The following is an 18,870-nucleotide window of genomic DNA, read 5'->3' on the forward strand; positions in this document are numbered from 1 at the left end:
ATTTTATGGCAAATTTCTTTGTCTTTTTCTCTCATGTCTCTCAATCCAACGTTTCCATCTCTTGTACCTGACGTGACACTGAATTCACCCACCCAAATTCAATTTCTTAACCCTTCCTCTCAATCCTTTAATGTCACCGATCTTAAAGAGAAGATATATTTTGCTTTATGTTCATCAAGGTCCCAGCTGACCTTGCTGAACTATTATCAGCTCACACATCATGCAAATTTAAAACGTAAAACATAACTAATGGTCCATGCTTTACTGCAATAAAAGCAGACATATATATATATATATATAAAATTTGAGATGTTTCAGTGACACAATAGTGGGCGGCACAGTGGTTAGCACTGCTGCCTCACAGCACCAGAAACCCGGCTTCGATTCCACATCGGGTGACTGTGAAGTTTGCGCATTCTTCTCATGTCTGTGTGGGTTTCCTCAGAGTGCACTGGTTTCCTCCCACAGTCCGAAGTTGTGTTATGCTAAATTGTCCTTAGGTGGAGTTATAGAGATAGGGTAGGGAGGGAATTGTGTCTAGGTACGATGCTGTTTCAGAGGGTGGGTGCAGACTCAATGGCCGAATGGCCTCCTTCTGCAATGTAGAGATTCTATGGCAAGGTAGCACAAATACAGATGCACATTTTTACATTTCCATAAAGGATAAAAAAGTGCTCAGTTAAGCTTTTCAGTTTAACTTTTGTTGCGTTTAATTGTGATAATCCAGGTGGAAACAGCTTCTAAAACCTGTGGGCACCATGGTAGCACCCGAGCGGGTAGCACCATTGCTTCACAGCTCCAGGATCCCAGGTTCGATTCCCAGCTTGGGTCATTGTCTGTGTGAAGTCTGCACGTTCTCCGTGTCAGCGTGGGTTTGGTAATGTGTTGTTAGGTAATTTGGACATTTTCCCCGTGTACCCGAACTGACGCCAGAATGTGGCGACTAGGTGCTTTTCACAGTAACTTCATGCTGGATTTTCCAGATTTTCCAGCATTTTCTCTTCATTCAACTTCATTGCAGTGTTAATGTAAGCTGCCTAGTGACAATAAATATTATTATTAAAACCCTATCTCACCAAAAAGATATTGTTGCCAAAAAGAATGCATTGGTGATGTAATGGTTGTCTCAGGGGCGGGTTTAGCTCACTGAGCTAAATCGCTGGCTTTTAAAGCAGACCAAGGAGGCCAGCAGCAAGGTTCGATTCCCGTACCAGCCTCCCCGGACAGACGCCGGAATGTGGCGACTAGGGGCTTTTCACAGTAACTTCATTGACGCCTACTCATGACAATAAGCGAGTTTCATTCCATTTCATTCTTCAAACTGTCACCCCCCCTCTACTAGGATCACAGAGATGGTCTGAGGTATTTTATTTTTTATATGAATTACATGACTGCCCCCTTATAACAATACGAAAGTCCACACTTGGGCTACCTCATAGGGACTACCAGAGATGACAGTGTTCCATATTCTGAAACTGCCTGTTCTTATTGCCTTGCTCAAGGTGCATGAATAAAATTAGGAACTGGAAAATATTTGAGGTTTCAGTGTTTCTTATTCGGAGTTAAACTCAGGGCAGCACAGAGGTTAGCACTGCTGCAATCACCAATGCCAGGGACCAGGGTTTGATTCCAACCTCGGTCGACTGTGCAAATTTGCACATGTTCCCTGTGCCTGCGTGAGTTTCCTGCGGGTACTCCATAGTCCAAAAATGTAGTTAGGTTGAATGGCCATGCTAAATTGCCCCTGAGGGTGGGGTTACAGGAATAGGACGGGTATGTGCCCTCGTTAGGGTGGTCTTTTGAAGGGTCAATGCAGACTCGATGGGTCGAATGATTCTTTGATAAACTTCTTCAAAACAAGAGACATCTCCAAAAAGGGACACATATGGGGAAAAAATAAAAACCTACTTTCCTTAACAGCCAGGCTTACCTTAAGTCTCTGATAATGATCAACGGTGCCACAGTGAGTCTGTTTTGCTGTCTCCTCACTTGTGTAGAAGAGACAGCAGAGTTTGCAATAGTAGCCAGTTTTTGGAACCACATAATTTAATCCTGAAAGAGAGCATAGTGTATCATTGTCCTTCTGGTCTTTCTAATGCAAGTACTTAAAGAGTGCCAAAGCAGACACTGCAAATATCATTCCCGGATATGTTGCACCGCAGATACTAAGCACGTGGGTAGAGAATATATTGGCAAAAAGTTCAAAGGTAACGTAGCTCAGGCATTGCAGGCTGCATGCCATTTTACAGAAATTGCAAGCACGTAGGGAGTATTTATTAATATCTACGAGTTGGTCGGGCCAATGTGCTTCTCAAGAAGCATACATTTTTTATGAAAAAGGGAATTATCTAGGATTGCGATGAAGAAACATTTCTCCATTTTGGCACATGAATCGTTGGAATTCCCTGCTCCAGAGGGTTCTGGATGCACCATTATTGAATATATTCAAGAGTTTCCCAGAGAAAATAGAAAACCATGAAAATATTCATTTGTGTTATTGCTATATGGGTGATGTGGCAGATCATTTTACAAAATACTAAAAACAGTACCCTACTTTGCCTGACACTATGAAAGATGAAGAATTACCATTAGTGTGGAGCTTTTACCAAGCACTCTTTATTCAATTATTGACAGCATTTTTGAGCTGTAAAACTCCATTTTAACTATGAAGAATTTGCTTAAATATCTGGAACATCCAGGAAACAAGCCCTGCTTCAGATCTTGGATGGGACAAATTGATCTTTCTGGATCAAAACAACCTTAATATTAGGCTATTACTTCTTAATTCATCTGTTACTCAATCTGTTCAATGAAGAATCTATGACTGAGAAACCAGGTAAGTAAGTCTACAGCTAACTCAAAAACAGATATCAACTATGACAATGGAACAAAGCGTTTTGTCCTCTTAAATCTCGGATTTCTATTGTGTGGTCTGGTTCCTGCTCGGTGTGGTGCCATTCAAGATACACATAGAGGTTCAATTGGTATAAGAATCCCAAACAATTAATTTGGTTCAATTAAATTCAAATTGCACTCTGGAGAAAAGAACTTTACCCTATGGCCACTTTCTAAAGTTACACTGCAATTATCCCATCAATTACTCTGCAGTCGGGCTCGAGCCAGGGTTTCTTGCTCGTTCAGTTTTATTGCCGGAAAATAACAAATTGTAAACATATCAGCAGAAATCTCAGCCATGACCTCCACTGTTCTTCTAGGAACCTGCTGGATTTTGTTAAAGAACGTTGACATTCTTTTCAAAGAGATTTCAAGAGAAAATATCAATGAAACCAAGATACACCGCTATTTTTACAAGATATTTAGTAGAGGCAATTTAAGACACCCATTAGCCACAAGAATTAGGAATAGGAGTAAACTATATGGCCCCTTGCGCCTACTCCTCCATTCAATTCGATCAAGACAGTTCTCTTTTCCATCTGCTCCCCAAATCCCTCGATTTCCTGAAAGATCACAGATCTATCCATCCCAGCGGAATTGCGTTGCGATGGAGGGGGCCAGTCGTCAGACCTTGTTATTGGGCCACCTGCTCAAAATGGAAGCCCGATAGGGGGATTTGCGACGGAATCTCTCACAATCCCTGCCATGTAAAATCTGCATGACAAGGGATAGAGAATTGCCTCTGATTCGTGCTCCAACCGCAAGTGCAATACAGAGGGCGTTACATCTCCAGTGGAAAAACATAGGGCGAGATTCTCGGGTCGCCGGCGCCGAAATCATGTTCGCCAATCGGCCGTAGAATTCCTGTTCACGACCGAGTCAGAGGGGGCGCCGTTTTAGCGTTTCTCCGCACCCTCCAAAGCAGCTGAGAGAGTATGCCGCCAATCGTATCGACGCCCTCAGGACATTGCCTAAGGCCCCAACCCCGATGCTACGCCCCTGACCAGCCGAGAACTTGACAACGTCAGTAGTGTGTGGTCTCATCCGGTGGTGGCTGCAGACTCATTCCAATGCTGCCACAGTCGGGGAAGGGTCGATTCGCAGGCAGGGGGGACTTTGTCAGGGGGAGTTGTTGGGGGTGGTCCGGTTGCGTGCGCGAGCCATCCAAAACGGGGGGCACTATTCCGGTCCCTATCGGCAGTAGTCGGGTGCTCTTCACTGCCTTGGTGCTGGTCCCCAGCAAAAGGAGGATCGGTGGCGGTTTTACGCCACCATTCCCACGCCGGCGTGAAGACATAGCCCATAGTCTCCAAAAGGAGAATTCCGGCCAAAGTCTCTTATGGACAAATATTAAAATGCCATGGAATGGATTTAACTTACCACTATTTCTCTGGCAGTTTTTTGCTTTGGAGTCTTGAAGTCAATCATGACCAGGAGTAATAAGGAAACAGTAGCACTTTGCTTGTCATCATACTACCAACTTTAAGGGGACGTTGGTGGCGTGGTATTATCACTGCACGAGTAAACCAGAGACCGCGGAGAAATCGTCTAGGGACCCCAGTTCAAATCCAGCCACTGCAGATGGTGAATTTGTATTCAATGAATAAAAGTCTATTGGTGACCATGAAACCATTGACAATTTCCTAAAAACCTATCTGGTTCACTAATATCCTTTAGGCAAGGAAATCTGCCATCTTTACCTGGTCTGGCCTACATGTGACTCCAGATCCACAGCAATGTGGCTGACTCTTAACTGCTTCCTATGGGATGGACAATAAATGCTGGCCCAGCCTGTGATGCCAACGTCCAATGAAAAAAAAAATGTTTGAAGCTGTGAGCAGCTCTCTCTCCACCATACAACCAGAAGTCCTAGGTTTGACTTGGTCAGTGCTGAATTAGTTGATCTCTGGCAGGGAAAAGGAGGCAGTTATAACTTGCCCCTGAAGGTCAGGGTTAGGAAAAGGAAAATCATTCAAGGTTTATCATGTGATTGGTTATCACTGATCCTGTTGAGAAGTATGCTTGTACAGACTGAAAACCTCCAATACTGTGTAGCTTACCATGAAGGGTTAGTTTTAGGCAAGGTGCAATATGACCATGAGCACTGCTAAACCCCACTTGAAGAATCAGTGCTTTGTATGGAAAGAAAAAAACTAAGGAAGGAATTAATTAGTGTTAAGAATGCTGAATTATGTGATCCTCAGAAATTAGTCACAAATCCCACCACAGTAGTTAGGAAAATTCAATGCCTTAAATAAAAAATCCAATAAAAGGTTAGCACGTAACGTTGATTATAAATGAACGGAATTGTGGTGAAAAAATCTGGTTCACTAGCATTTAAGAAAGAAAGTCTGCCATTCCTAAATGCCCTGACCCAAGTGTGACTTTGTAACCCACAATGCGATTGACTCTTAACGGCTCTCTGAAACAGCTTAGCTAACTACTCAGTTGTATTCAAGGTGGTTCACCTTCTCAAGGGCAGTTAAGGATAAGCAATAAACGCTGGCCTTACCAGTGACACACACATCCCATGAGTACAGAAGAAAAACCTACCTACAGGATTGTTGGGTTTATATGGCCCAAGCTTGTATTCATCTGGAAGAGGAGAGAGTGCCTGGATCTGTTCACTTGATGGTTCTCCACATGTTGTGGAACTGTTTTCCATTATTTCAGTGTTTTCATCCACATTGTTTCTTAGATTATAGCTGTGCCTTTCACAATCTTGATCACCTTTGCTGACATCATCCATTTTGTCTGTTTGGACAGATTTTATTTTCTGAGCCAGGATACCCTGAGGATCATCAACCTTATCGAGGGCAAAAAACTCACCCATATATTCTGGACACCGTATGCCTTCTGATTTCTAAAGTGAAAAAAACATCACAATAGTACAAATGTCACAGGTTCACAGAGCGATTCAACAGCTTTACTGTACAGACAAGTTCACTTCTAAGATCTTTGGCTGCTCCAATGTCATTTTTGGCTGCGGTAACAGAATAATGGGACACTGGTCTTTTTGAGTTTGATGGTCCAAAGAGTCCTGTAAAGATGCATTTGTCTCAAAACCATGACTGCATAAATGTTATTTTGGGAGTTAAATCACAGCCATTCTGAAAGCAAGCAAATGAGCAAAAGTCAAATTCACAGAGCAGGAAGAACTCAAACAAAACAGGCAGGGAAAGAAGGGATGTTTCTACAGAGGGTGAAAACCATATAAAAGGTCATTTGGACTTTAGTGTTGAAATTCAGCTGGATCAATGCTGGAGCGGAGGTCATTTCTGCTAAATAGTGCTAAAGACTCCACCAACAAGCAATGAAATGGTCCAAAGGTGAGTCCACAACTGTTATAAAATAGAGATGGAGGGTCACGTGATGTGTTGTCCTGCATCATGTGGGAGCTGGTGGACCCCAGTGACATCTGTAGTAAGTGTTGGTTGTGTGAGGAACTCTGGCTCAGAGTTGATACGCTGGATTCTGAGCTTCAGTCGCTGTGACACATCAGGGAGGGGGGGGAGGTACCTGGGCACTGTATTCCAGAAGGCAGTCATACCCTTGCTGCTAACTACCTTGAATTTGTCCAGTGGTCAGGGACAGGAGGGTGTGGCTGCGAGTGAGGCAGTGGAAGGATCCTACGTTCAGGAATGGGGGAGCCTCGGCTCTTGACCTTTTCCAACAACTACAAAGTCCTTGCTCCTATGTGGATGAGGAAAAGGACTGTAGGGAGGATGAGCTAGCTGACCATTGCACAGTGGTACAGGAGGCCATTCAAGCAGGGGCGGGGGCAAAAAGACAAGTGGTAGTTGTAGGGGATTCTATAATTAGGGGGACAGATAGCATTCTTTGTAAGCAGGACAAGACACCTGCATGGTATGTTGCCTGCCCGGTGCCGGGGTAAGGGACATCTCTAACTAGCTTGAAAGGATATTGGAGTGGGAAGGGGAGGGTCCAGTTGTTGTGGTCCACATTGAGAAGAACAACATAGGCAAGAATAGAAGAGGATTTGGAACTAGGAACAAAATTAAAGAACAGGTCCTTAAGAGTTATAATCACCAGATTACTACCCGAGCCATATGCAAATTGAGATAGGAATGTTAAAATTACGGAAGTAAACAAGCGGTTAAAGGAGTGGTGCGGGAAAAGAGGGGTTCCATTTCATGGGGCACTGGCACCAGTATTGGAACAGGAGAGATCTGTACCGTTGTGACGGTCTCCACCTGAACCAGTGTTCTAGCGGAAAGGATAAACAGGGTGGGCACAAGGACTTCAAAAGAGCAAATGGGGCCTGAGGGGGGAGGGGTGAGACTACACGAAGTATAATGGTCAATGAGAACCAGAGCAGCAAGTCAGCATGCGAGGAGAAGGTAGAGGTTAATAGAATAAACAGGCATGGCCAATCTAACGTCTGCAGAGGGATAAGAAAATGCAAAAAATTAAAATATGTGGCGACTGTGGGAATAAAAGTTGGAAATGAGGCTCAATGTTATCAGAGATTAATGAAGGAGGTGAGAATATTTGAAAAGCATAGTGCACAAGAAAATCCTGTAAGGGAAAGACAAATCAGTAGGACATATTTAAAAACCTTGTACCTAAATGCACGCAGTGTTCTGAATAAGGTCAATGAGCTGACGGCACAAATAGAGACAAAGGGATATGATTTAGTGGGGATCACTGAAACATGGTTCCAGGAGAACGGGACTGGGAGTTAAATGGCCACAGGTACTCTTTTAAAAATAAATTTAGAGTACCCAATTCATTTTTTCCAATTAAGGGGCAATTTCGCGTGGCCAATCCACCTACCCTGCACATCTTTGGGTTGTGGGGGTGAAACTTGCCCAAGGGTACTCAGTATTCCAAAAGGATAGGCTGGATAGAACAGGCAGTGGAGTTGCTTTATTCGTTAAAGGTGACATCAAGGCTGTGGAATGATATTGGCACTAAGGGCCAAGATTTCGAATCTATATGGGTGGAAATAAAAAAGGGGGAAAACTCCTTGGTAGGAGGAATTTACAGCCCCCCCCCCCCCCCCCCCGAGCAATACTTCCAAAGTGAGGTATAGTATAAACCAAGAAATAATGAGGGTTTGTAAGAAGGACACAACGGTAATCATGGGTGAGATTAATATGCAAATGGGCTGCATTAATTAAATTGGCATGGGTAGTCTCGAGGAAGATTTCATAGTGAGGATGAGGGATTGTTTCTTAGATCAATTTCGGGGAGCCAACCAGAGAGAGGGCTATTTTAGATTCAATGCAACAAAGAAGGGTTGCTAATTAGTCTTGTCGTTAAGGATCCGATCACAGCATGCTAGAATTTCAATTCAAATTAGCATTCGGCAGAGGTAATTATACAGGCCTGAAGAAAGAATTGGCCCAACTACACTGGGCGCAAATAATTGAGGGTAGGACAGTTGAGGAGCAATGGAGGATGTTGAGGGAAATATCAAACACCTCTCAATTAAAGTATATTCCTGAGAAGGAGGAGGAATTGTAAAAGAGAGAAAAACGTTCCATGGTGAAACAAGAAGTCAAGGAGGACATAAAGGGAAAAACTAGGGCATACCATATTGCAAAAGCTAGTGGTATGCTGGAGGATCGGGAGAACTTTTGGGGGTCAGCAAAAAGCTACTACAAATGGAATCAAAAGGCGAAGTTGAATTACGAAAACAACCGAGCAGAAAACAAGTACATAAAGAGGAAGAGAATAGCTAAAATAAATGTTGGCTCTTTAGAGGACGATACTGGTGAGGTAATAATGGGGTACACATAACTGGTGGCGGAACAGAACCAATATTTTGCTTCTGTCTACAAGGTAGAGGATAATAAAAAAAATTCCAAGAACTGCAGTTAATGCAGAGAATCTTGGTGCAATAATCATCACTAGGGAGAAGGTATTGAATAAACTAATGGGACTAAAGGCGGATAAATCTCCGGGACCTGATGGCCTGCACCCAAAGTATTAGGGGGTGATAGCAGAGACAATGGATGCATTGGTTATGATATGTCAAAATTCCCTGGATTCTGGAAAGGTCCCGGTGGATTGGAAACATGCTAATGTACTCCCCTGTTCAAAAAGGGAGAGAGACAAAAAGTAGAAAACTATAGGGGCCTCACGGTAGCATGGTGGTTAGCATCAATGCTTCACAGCTCCAGGGTCCCAGGTTCGATTCCCGGCTGGGTCACTGTCTGTGTGGAGTCTGCACGTCCTCCCTGTGTGTGCGTGGGTTTCCTCCGGGTGCTCCGGTTTCCTCCCACAGTCCAAAGATGTGCGGGTTAGGTGGATTGGCCATTCTAAATTGCCCGTAGTGTAAGGTTAATGGGGGGGGTTGTTGGGATACGGGTTACGTGTGTTTAAGTAGGGTGATCATTGCTCGGCACAACATCGAGGGCCGAAGGGCCTGTTCTGTGCTGTACTGTTCTATTCTATTCTATTCTATAGCCCGGTTAGCTTGACCTCTGTGGTGGGGAAGTTGCTGGAATCAATCATTAAGGAGGAGATGACTGAACATTTAGAAAGACAAAACTCAATCCACCACTGTCAGCATGGTTTTATGAAGGGCAAGTCATATTTGACAAATTTGCTTGAGTTCTCGGAGGATGTAACCAGCAAGGTGGATAATGGGGAACCTGCGCATGTGGTATATCTAGACTCCCAGAAGGCATTTGACAAGGTACTGCAAAAAAGATTGATCCAGAAGGTGAGATTGCAGGGGGTAGAATACAAGATTGGATTGAGGATTGGCAAACTAGAGAAAGCAGAGGGTCGGGTTAAATGGGTCCTTCTCTGGCTGGCGAACTGTAACTAGTGGGACGCCGCAGGGTTCAGTCCTCAAACCTCAACTGTTTACAATCTATATAAATGATCTGCACGCAGGGACAGAGTGTAACATAGCAAAATGTGCAGATGATACTAAAATAGGTGGGAAAGCAGGCAGTGAAGAGGAGATACAGATTTTACAAACGGATATAGATAGGCTAAGAGATGGGGCCAAATTTGGCAGATGGAATTTAAGTCTGAGGTTATCCATTTTGGTTGAAAAAAGAGTCAGGCAAATGATCTAAATGGAAAGCAGATTCAAAATGGGTCTGGGCAGAGGGATCTGGGTGTCTTTGTTCATGAATCACAAAGTCACCTAACCTGCACATCTTTTGAGTTGTGGGAGTTGGGGAGTGGGGGAACCCACGCAGACACGGGGAGAATGTGCAAACTCCACACAAGACAGTGCCCCTGTGCCAGGATCAAATCCACACCACCGTGCCGCCCAGGCTTGCCCATTCTAGTGTTGAAGGCTGTTCCTAATCAAAGGCATTTGCCAATGTGTTCCTCTCTTTTTATTCATTCTCTTTTTAATTTGTAGAACAATCAAAGGGGACTGTGGGGCTATATTGAAACTCAATCTAAATATTGAAACTGTGGGAAACTATACTGTGAGAACACATCAGCTTTTCTGAATAAAAGTGGGGAAATATTAAATACTGAGACGATGGAAAAATATACTGTGGGAACACATCAACATTTCAAAGTCCGGACCACAAATATAATAATAATAATTGCTTATTGTCGCATGTAGGCTTCAACGAGGTTACTGTGAAAAGCCCCCAGTCGTCACATTCCGGCGCCTGTTCAGGGAGGCCAGTACGGGAATTGAACCAGCACTGCTGGCCTTGTTCTACATTACAAGCCAATAACAATATAACAAGCGCAACTAATAAGTTAGATACAAATGCAGGTATAAAATGCTGAGATGGAGCACCAATCAGGATTCACAATTCAGAACTTGTAATCCAATGGGGGCAAAGAAGGGGCAATACCAAAAACGTGCATGCATAAAGCTTGACCCTCTGTGTGAGTGGTTCTCTTCCTTGCTTTCTCTTTGTTCTCTTTCCATTGCTCTTTCTTTTGCTTCTGTTGTTTATGTTTGAAATTGTATTAACCAAGTTTATGCAGAGGACGGCGACGCTGATTGGTTGTTGCGGGGAGTGAATTATGGAATGCTGCTGTTCGATGAGTTTCTAGAACTAATATATTTCAGGGAGTGGCTAAACCCAAGACATTACACACGTAGTGTCTCCCACCTATCCTCCTTCTCTAACCAAAAAAAAAAGACTGTGGGGCGAGTTGGCGAGGTAAGCTTTTCTTTCCTTTTCCTCTCTCCACCCTTCCACCACCTCTAACTTGCGGGGAGTGTGAAAATCAGGTAAGTTTTTTTTTCCCTCTCTGTAATTGTCAAGTGGATAAATAGAAGGGATGGCAGTGCAATGTTCCCCCTGCAGGATGTTCGAGGTGAGGGACACTGTCAGTGGCCCTGCTCAGTTCACCTGCGGGAAGTGCACCCATCTCCAGCTCCTCAAAGACCGTGTTAGGGAACTGGAGCTGGATGAACTGAGGATCATTCGGGAGGCAGAGTCGGTTATAGATAGAAGCTACAAGGATGTCGTTACTCCTAAGAATGAAGGTAGCTGGGTGACGTTTAAAAGGAGGGGGAAGAAGCAGTCAGTGCAGGGATCCCTTGTGGATGTTCCCCTCAATAACAGGTATACCGTTTTGGATACTGGGGGGGGGGGGGGGGGGGGCTACCAGAGGTAAGCCACGGTGACCAGGTCTCTAGCACTGAGTCTGTCCCTGTGGTTCAGAAGGGAAGGGGTGAGAGCAGGAGAGCATTAGTTATTGGAGACTCTATAGTTAGAGGTACAGATAGGCGGTTCTGTGGCAACGATAAGAGGCTCACGGTTGGTGTATTGCCTCCCGGGTGCCAAGGTCAGTGACGTCTCTGATCGTGTTTTCAGGATCCTTAAGTGGGAGGGGGAGCAGCCACAAGTCGTGGTACACATCGGTACCAACGACATAGGTAGGAAAAGGGACGGGGATGTAAAACAGGAATTCAGGGAGCTAGGGTGGAAACTAAGAGCCAGGACAGACCGTACGGTCATCTCTGGTTTGCTGCCAGTGCCACGTGCTAGCGAGGTGAGGGACAGGGAGAGAGTGCAGTTAAACACGTGGCTACAGGGATGGTGTAGGAGGGAGGGTTTCAGTTACTTGGATAATTGGAGCACATTCTGGGGAAGGTGGGACCTGTACAAACAGGACGGGTTACACCTGAACCAGAGGGGCACCAATATCCTGGGAAGGAAATTTGCAACAGCTCTTCGGCGGGGGGGGGGGGGGGGGGGGGGGTAAAAACTAATTTGGCAGGGGAATGGGAAACTGATTTGTAGTCCAGAAGATAGCGTTGCTGGAGTTCAGGAAGTTGAGGGTAGTGCAGTACTGAGGGAGGTACCAAGGTCACAAGAGTGAACCTGCAGGCATGAAGGTGGTTTGAAGTGTGTCTACTTCAATGCGAGGAGCATCAGGAATAAGGTTTGTGAGCTTGAAGCATGGATTTGTACCTGGGACTACGATGCTGTGGCCATTACGGAGACGTGGAAAGAACAGGGGCATGAATGGTTGTTGGAGGTTCCAGGGTTTAGATGTTTCAGAAAGATTAAGGAAGGTGGTAAAAGAGGTGGAGGAGTAGCACTGTTAATCAAGGATAGTATAATGGCTGCAGAAAGGCAGTTTGAGGAGGATCTGGCAGTTTGAGGAAGATCTGTCTACTGAGGTAGTGTGGGCTGAAGTTAGAAATACGAAAGGAGTGGGCACTTTGTTAGGAGTTTTCTATAGGCCCCCCAAACAGTAAGAGATGTGGAGGAAAAGATTGCAATGCAGATTTTGGATAGGTGTGGTCATCACAGGGTAGTTGTCATGGGTGACTTTAACTTTCCAAATATTGATTGGAACCACTATAATTCGAATAGTTTGGATGGGGCTGTTTTTATCCAGTGTGTGCAGGAGGGTTTCATCACACAATATGTGGATAGACTGATAAGAGGCGGGGCCACATTGGATATGATACTGGTTAATGAACCGGGCCAAGTGTTAGATTTGGTTGTGAGAGAGCACGTTGGAGATAGTGACCACAATTCAGTGACTTTTACTATAGCAATGGAGTGGGATAGGAACATACGGTAGGGCATGGTTTATAACTGGGGGAAGGGTAATTACGATGCGATTAAGCAAGAATTGGGGAGCATAAGATGGAAACAGGAACTGTCAGGGATAGGAACAATTGAGATGTGGAGCTTGTTCAAGGAACAAATACGGTGTGTCCTTGATATGTATGTCCCTGTCAGGCACGGAGGAAATGATCGAGTGAGAGAACCATGGTTTGCAAAAGAGGTTGAATGTCATGTCAAGAGGCTTATGTAAGGATGAGAAAACAAGGTTCAGTTAGGGCACTTGAGGGATACAAGATAGCTAGGAAGGAGCTCAAGAAAGGGCTTAGGAGAGCTAGGAGGGGGCATGAGAAGTCCTTGGCGGGTAGGATCAAGGTAAACCCTGAAGCTTTTTACACTTGTGAGGAATAAAAGAATGACCAAGGTGACGTTAGGGCCGGTTAAGGACAGTAGTGGGAACGTGTGCATGGAGTCTGAAGATATAGGAGGCCCTAAATGAATACTTTTCTTCAGTGTTCACAAAGCAGAGGGACCATGTTATTGAGGAGGATAGAGGATAGTGTGATACAGGCTGGTAGGCTGGAGGAGGTAGATATTCGGAAGGAAGATGTGTTAGAAATTGAGAAGCCTGAGGATAGATATGTCCCCTGGGCCTGTTGCAGGGCCTTTGGCTTTGATCTTTATGTCCTCACTGTTTTGTTATGCTCTTGATGTAGCATAAGCTGCTTCCTTGATGTACACTCTGACAAAGGAAGGTTCAGACTTGGAGATAGCTTTAACACGTTTATTGAACGGTTAACAATTCTCCTACTTGGATTCGACTCTCCTGTTAATCCTGCTATAGCTACTCAGACTATCTAACCAGTCTGCTACAATCCAGGTTGTGGGTGTGATGTGTTTCAAATCAACCCTGTGTACTCGCTGAGAGCCTCCACTGGAAAGAGGCTGAGCATGTGTGCCGTATCCTTTTATATGGGTTGGTGTAATGCTCTCCTGTGGTAGTGTCACCTCTGTGTGTATCGTGAATGCCCATTGGTCGTATCCTATCTTACTGACCTATTGGTTGAACGTCTGTGTGTCATGTCTCTGGTGCTCTCTCAAGTGTCTATCTAGTCTACGTGTATTTACATTAACCCCTTGCCTATTTACAGTGATGCATATCACCACACTCACTGTCTACAGGAATAGTGCCAGAAGACTGGAGAGAGGTGAATGTTGTCCCCTTGTTCAAGAAAGGGAATAGGTATAACCCTGGGAATTATAGGCTGGTTAGTCTCACTTCGGTCATAGGTAAATTATTGGAACGGGTCCTGAGGGATAGGAGTTATGATCATTTGGAAAGATACAGCTTAATCCAGGATAGTCAGCACGGATTTGTGAGGAGTAGGTCTTGCCTCACAAGTTTGATTGTATTCTTTGAGGAGGTAACTAAGTACATAGATGAAGGTAAAGCAGTTGTTGTCGTATACATGGATTTTAGTAAGGCATTTGATAAGGTGCCCCATGGTCAGCTCATGCAGAAAGTAAGGAGGCAGGGCATAGAGGGAAATTTGGCCGATTGGATCAGTAACTGGCTATCACATAGAAGACATAGAAGGTGGTGGTAGATGGTAAATTTTCACCCTGGAGCCCAGTCACCAGCGGTCTACCACAGGGTTCAGTGCTGGGTCCTCTGCTGTTTATGATTTTTATCAATGACTTGGATGATGGAGTTGAAGGTTGGGTTAGTAAATTTGCTGATGATACCAAGATTGGTGGAGTAGTGGATAATGTGGAGGCTGTTGTAGGCTGCAAAAGAGACATTGATAGGATGCAGAGCTGGGCTGAAAAGTGGCAGATGGAGTTTAACCCTGAAAAGTGTTGAGGTGATTCATTTTGGTAGGTCAAATTTGAACATAAGAACATAAGAACATAAGAACTAGGAGCAGGAGTAGGCCATCTGGCCCCTCGAGCCTGCTCCGCCATTCAATTAGATCATGGCTGATCTTTTGTGGACTCAGCTCCACTTTCCGGCCCGAACACCATAACCCTTAATCCCTTTATTCTTCAAAAAACTATCTATCTTTACCTTAAAAACATGTAATGAAGGAGCCTCAACTGCTTCACTGGGCAAGGAATTCCATAGATTCACAACCCTTTGGGTGAAGAAGTTCCTCCTAAACTCAGTTCTAAATCTACTTCCCCTTATTTTGAGGCTATGCCCCCTAGTTCTGCTGTCACCCGCCAGTGGAAACAACCTGCCCGCATCTATCCTATCTATTCCCTTCATAATTTTAAATGTTTCTATAAGATCCTCCCTCATCCTTCTAAATTCCAACGAGTACAGTCCCAGTCTACTCAACCTCTCCTCATAATCCAACCCCTTCAGCTCTGGGATTAACCTAGTGAATCTCCTCTGCACACCCTCCAGCGCCAGTACGTCCTTTCTCAAGTAAGGAGACCAAAACTGAACACAATACTCCAGGTGTGGCCGCACTAACACCTTATACAATTGCAACATAACCTCCCTAGTCTTAAACTCCATCCCTCTAGCAATGAAGGACAAAATTCCATTTGCCTTCTTAATCACCTGTTGCACTTGTAAACCAACCTTCTGTGACTCATGCACTAGCACACCCAAGTCTCTCTGAACAGCGGCATGCTTTAATATTTTATCGTTTAAATAATAATCCCGTTTGCTGTTATTCCTACCAAAATGGATAACCTCACATTTGTCAACATTGTATTCCATCTGCCAGACCCGAGCCCATTCACTTAACCTATCCAAATCCCTCTGCAGACTTCCAGTATCCTCTGTACTTTTCGCTTTACCACTCATCTTAGTGTCATCTGCAAACTTGGACACATTGCCCTTGGTCCCCAACTCCAAATCATCTATGTAAATTGTGAACAATTGTGGGCCCAACACGGATCCCTGAGGGACACCACTAGCCACTGACTGCCAACCAGAGAAACACCCATTTATCCCAACTCTTTGCTTTCTATTAATTAACCAATCCTCTATCCATGCTACTACTTTACCCTTAATGCCATGCATCTTTATCTTATGCAGCAACCTTTTGTGTGGCACCTTGTCAAAGGCTTTCTGGAAATCCAGATATACCACATCCATCGGCTCCCCGTTATCTACTGCACTGGTAATGTCCTCAAAAAATTCCACTAAATTAGTTAGGCATGACCTGCCTTTTACGAACCCATGCTGCGTCTGCCCAATGGGACAATTTCTATCCAGATGCCTCGCAATTTCTTCCTTGATGATAGATTCCAGCATCTTCCCTATTACCGAAGTTAAACTCACTGGCCTATAATTTCCTGCTTTCTGCCTACCTCCTTTTTTAAACAGTGGTGTCACGTTTGCTAATTTCCAATCCACCGGGACCATCCCAGAGTCTAGTGAATTTCGGTAAATTATCACTAGTGCATCTGCAATTTCCCTAGCCATCTCTTTTAGCACTCTGGGATGCATTCCATCAGGGCCAGGAGACTTGTCTACCTTTAGCCCCATTAGCTTGCCCATCACTCCCTCCTTAGTGATAACAATCCTCTCAAGGTCCTCACCTGTCATAGCCTCATTTCTATCAGTCGCTGGCATGTTATTTGTGTCTTCCACTGTGAAGACCGACCCAAAAAACCTGTTCAGTTCCTCAGCCATTTCCTCATTTCCCATTATTAAAACTCCCTTCTCATCCTCTAACGGACCGATATTTACCTTAGCCACTCTTTTTTTAGAACATAGAACATAGAACAGTACAGCACAGAACAGGCCCTTCGGCCCTCGATGTTGTGCCGAGCAATGATCACCCTACTTAAACCCACGTAACCCGTATACCCGTAACCCAACAATCCCCCCATTAACCTTACACTACGGGCAATTTAGCATGGCCAATCCACCTAACCCGCACATCTTTGGACTGTGGGAGGAAACCGGAGCACCCGGAGGAAACCCACGCACACACAGGGAGGACGTGCAGACTCCACACAGACAGTGACCCAGCCGGGAATCGAACCTGGGACCCTGGAGCTGTGAAGCATTGATGCTAACCACCATGTCTTATATATTTGTAAAAACGAATGCGGATTACAGGGTTAACGGCAGGGTTCTGAAGAATGTGGAAGAGCAGAGATCCCAGAGTTCATGTCCATAGATCTCTAAAAGTTGCCACCCAAGTGGATAGAGCCGTCAAGAAAACCTACAGTGTGTTAGCATTTATTAACAGGGGGATTGAGTTTAAGAGCAGTGAGGTTATGCTGCAACTGTACAAGACCTTGGTAAGACCACATTTGGAGTATTGTGTGCAGTTCTGGTCACCTCATTATAGGAAGGATGTGGAAGCATTGGAAAGGGTGCAAAGGAGATTTATCAGGATGCTGCCTGGATTGGAGGGTAGGTCTTATGAGGAAAGGTTAAGGGAGCTAGGGTTTTTCTCATTGGAGCGATGAGAGGTGACTTAATTGAGGTGTATAAGTTGATGAGAGGGATAGATAGAGTGGATGTTCAGCGACTTTTTCCTCGGGTGGATGTAGCTGTTACAAGAGGGCATAACTATAAGGTTCATGGTGTCAGAGGTAGGTTCTTTACTCAGAGTGTGGTTGGGGCATGGAACGCACTCCCAGCGATGGTAGTGGAGTCGGACACTTTAGGACAGGGGTGGGCAAACTACGGCCCGCGGGCCGCATGCGGCCCGCCAAAGGCATTTCTGCGGCCCACCAAGTCATTAAAAAAAAAAAAAAAAAAATTTTTTTTTTTTTTTTTTTAAATTTTTTTTTTAAAGGTTAATAGGTGGGGGGGCTGTTGGGTTACTTACTGGTATAGGGTGGATACGTTTACTTGAGTAGGGTGATCATTGCTTGGCACAACGTCGAGGGTCGAAGGGCCTGTTCTGTTCTGTACTGTTCTATGTTCTATATGAGGCGCCCAGAATCATAACCGGGTGACGTAATTATTTTACTTAATATACTATGCGGCCCTTTGTGAATTGTGAATTTCTGAATGCGGCCCTTGCACGGAAAAGTTTGCCCACCCCTGCTTTAGGAGCTTTCAAACGGTTATTGGATAGGCATATGGAGTGCACTAGAATGATTGAGAGTAGATTGATTTTATCTTTGTTTCAGACTAGTTTGGCACAACATCGTGGGCCCAAGGGCCTGTACTGTGCTGTACAGTTCTATGTTCTAAGTTTTGCAATAAACTGAATCTCAACCGACCACTGGACCCTGACTCTTATTAGAAAATAAGAGATCCCACACAAAACCCAAGTTGAGCTCAAATGAAGGGAAGTGGCAGGTGGAAAACTGAACTGTTGATTGGATTTTTAAAATGCCTCATGCCTTTGAAATGATAGTGGAAATATAAAGCTGATAAATGTGATATTAGTCGGTTTTTGAAAAGGATCCATAAAATCAAAGCAAACCATTAAGTGAGCTGGAATGGCCTGATGGCGGAGGTGTAGTTGACGCGAAAACATTAATACAGATGCCCAATACAAAGGGATGGATAACGTAATCTCAGCCAATAGCTGTGGGACTGCTTCCCTATGGATATTCTGCCTGCTAACTGCTGACCGTATGCTGTAAAAATGCATAGCGAACTCACTATAACAAGTCATCAAGATTCCTAGCATATGTGCTGCAAGAACCATGAGGCCAGGTTATTCAGTGTAAGGAGCTCGCAGAAGGCCGAATACGTGTACAGTTTTTCTAAACTGATAGAACAGAATTTTGAAAGGAGGCAGAAAATTAGAACTGCCCCATCTAGTGATGTAACCTCAGGAGAACTAATGAGAATGATGGCTTTTTGGAAGTGGGGATACCTCACATCAAAAGAACAGTGGCAGAATCATATGGGGAATCAGAGCAATTCTCATCCACTGTTTACATCTAAGTGAAAGGAAATTTGCTGGGCATATAAGATTTCCAAGTTAATTATGCTACAAGATCACAACAAGGTGAATTTCTTAAAAGAACAACTTCTTACATGTCCACCCCC

The 18,870-nt window shown here is 44.4% G+C and overlaps 1 protein-coding gene across 1 annotated transcript in view; it reads right to left on the minus strand.

The window, feature by feature from the left end:
- The window catches only part of LOC119965092 (matrin-3-like), a 142,398-nt gene that overhangs the window by 4,028 nt on the left and 119,500 nt on the right, over nucleotides 1-18,870 (minus strand). Inside the window, 2 exon segments of the mRNA XM_038795375.1 lie at nucleotides 1,931-2,052; nucleotides 5,449-5,758. Coding sequence (XP_038651303.1) covers nucleotides 1,931-2,052; nucleotides 5,449-5,758 — 432 coding nt within the window.

Source organism: Scyliorhinus canicula, chromosome 4 (genome assembly GCF_902713615.1).
Source record: "Scyliorhinus canicula chromosome 4, sScyCan1.1, whole genome shotgun sequence".
NCBI lineage: Eukaryota > Metazoa > Chordata > Chondrichthyes > Carcharhiniformes > Scyliorhinidae > Scyliorhinus > Scyliorhinus canicula.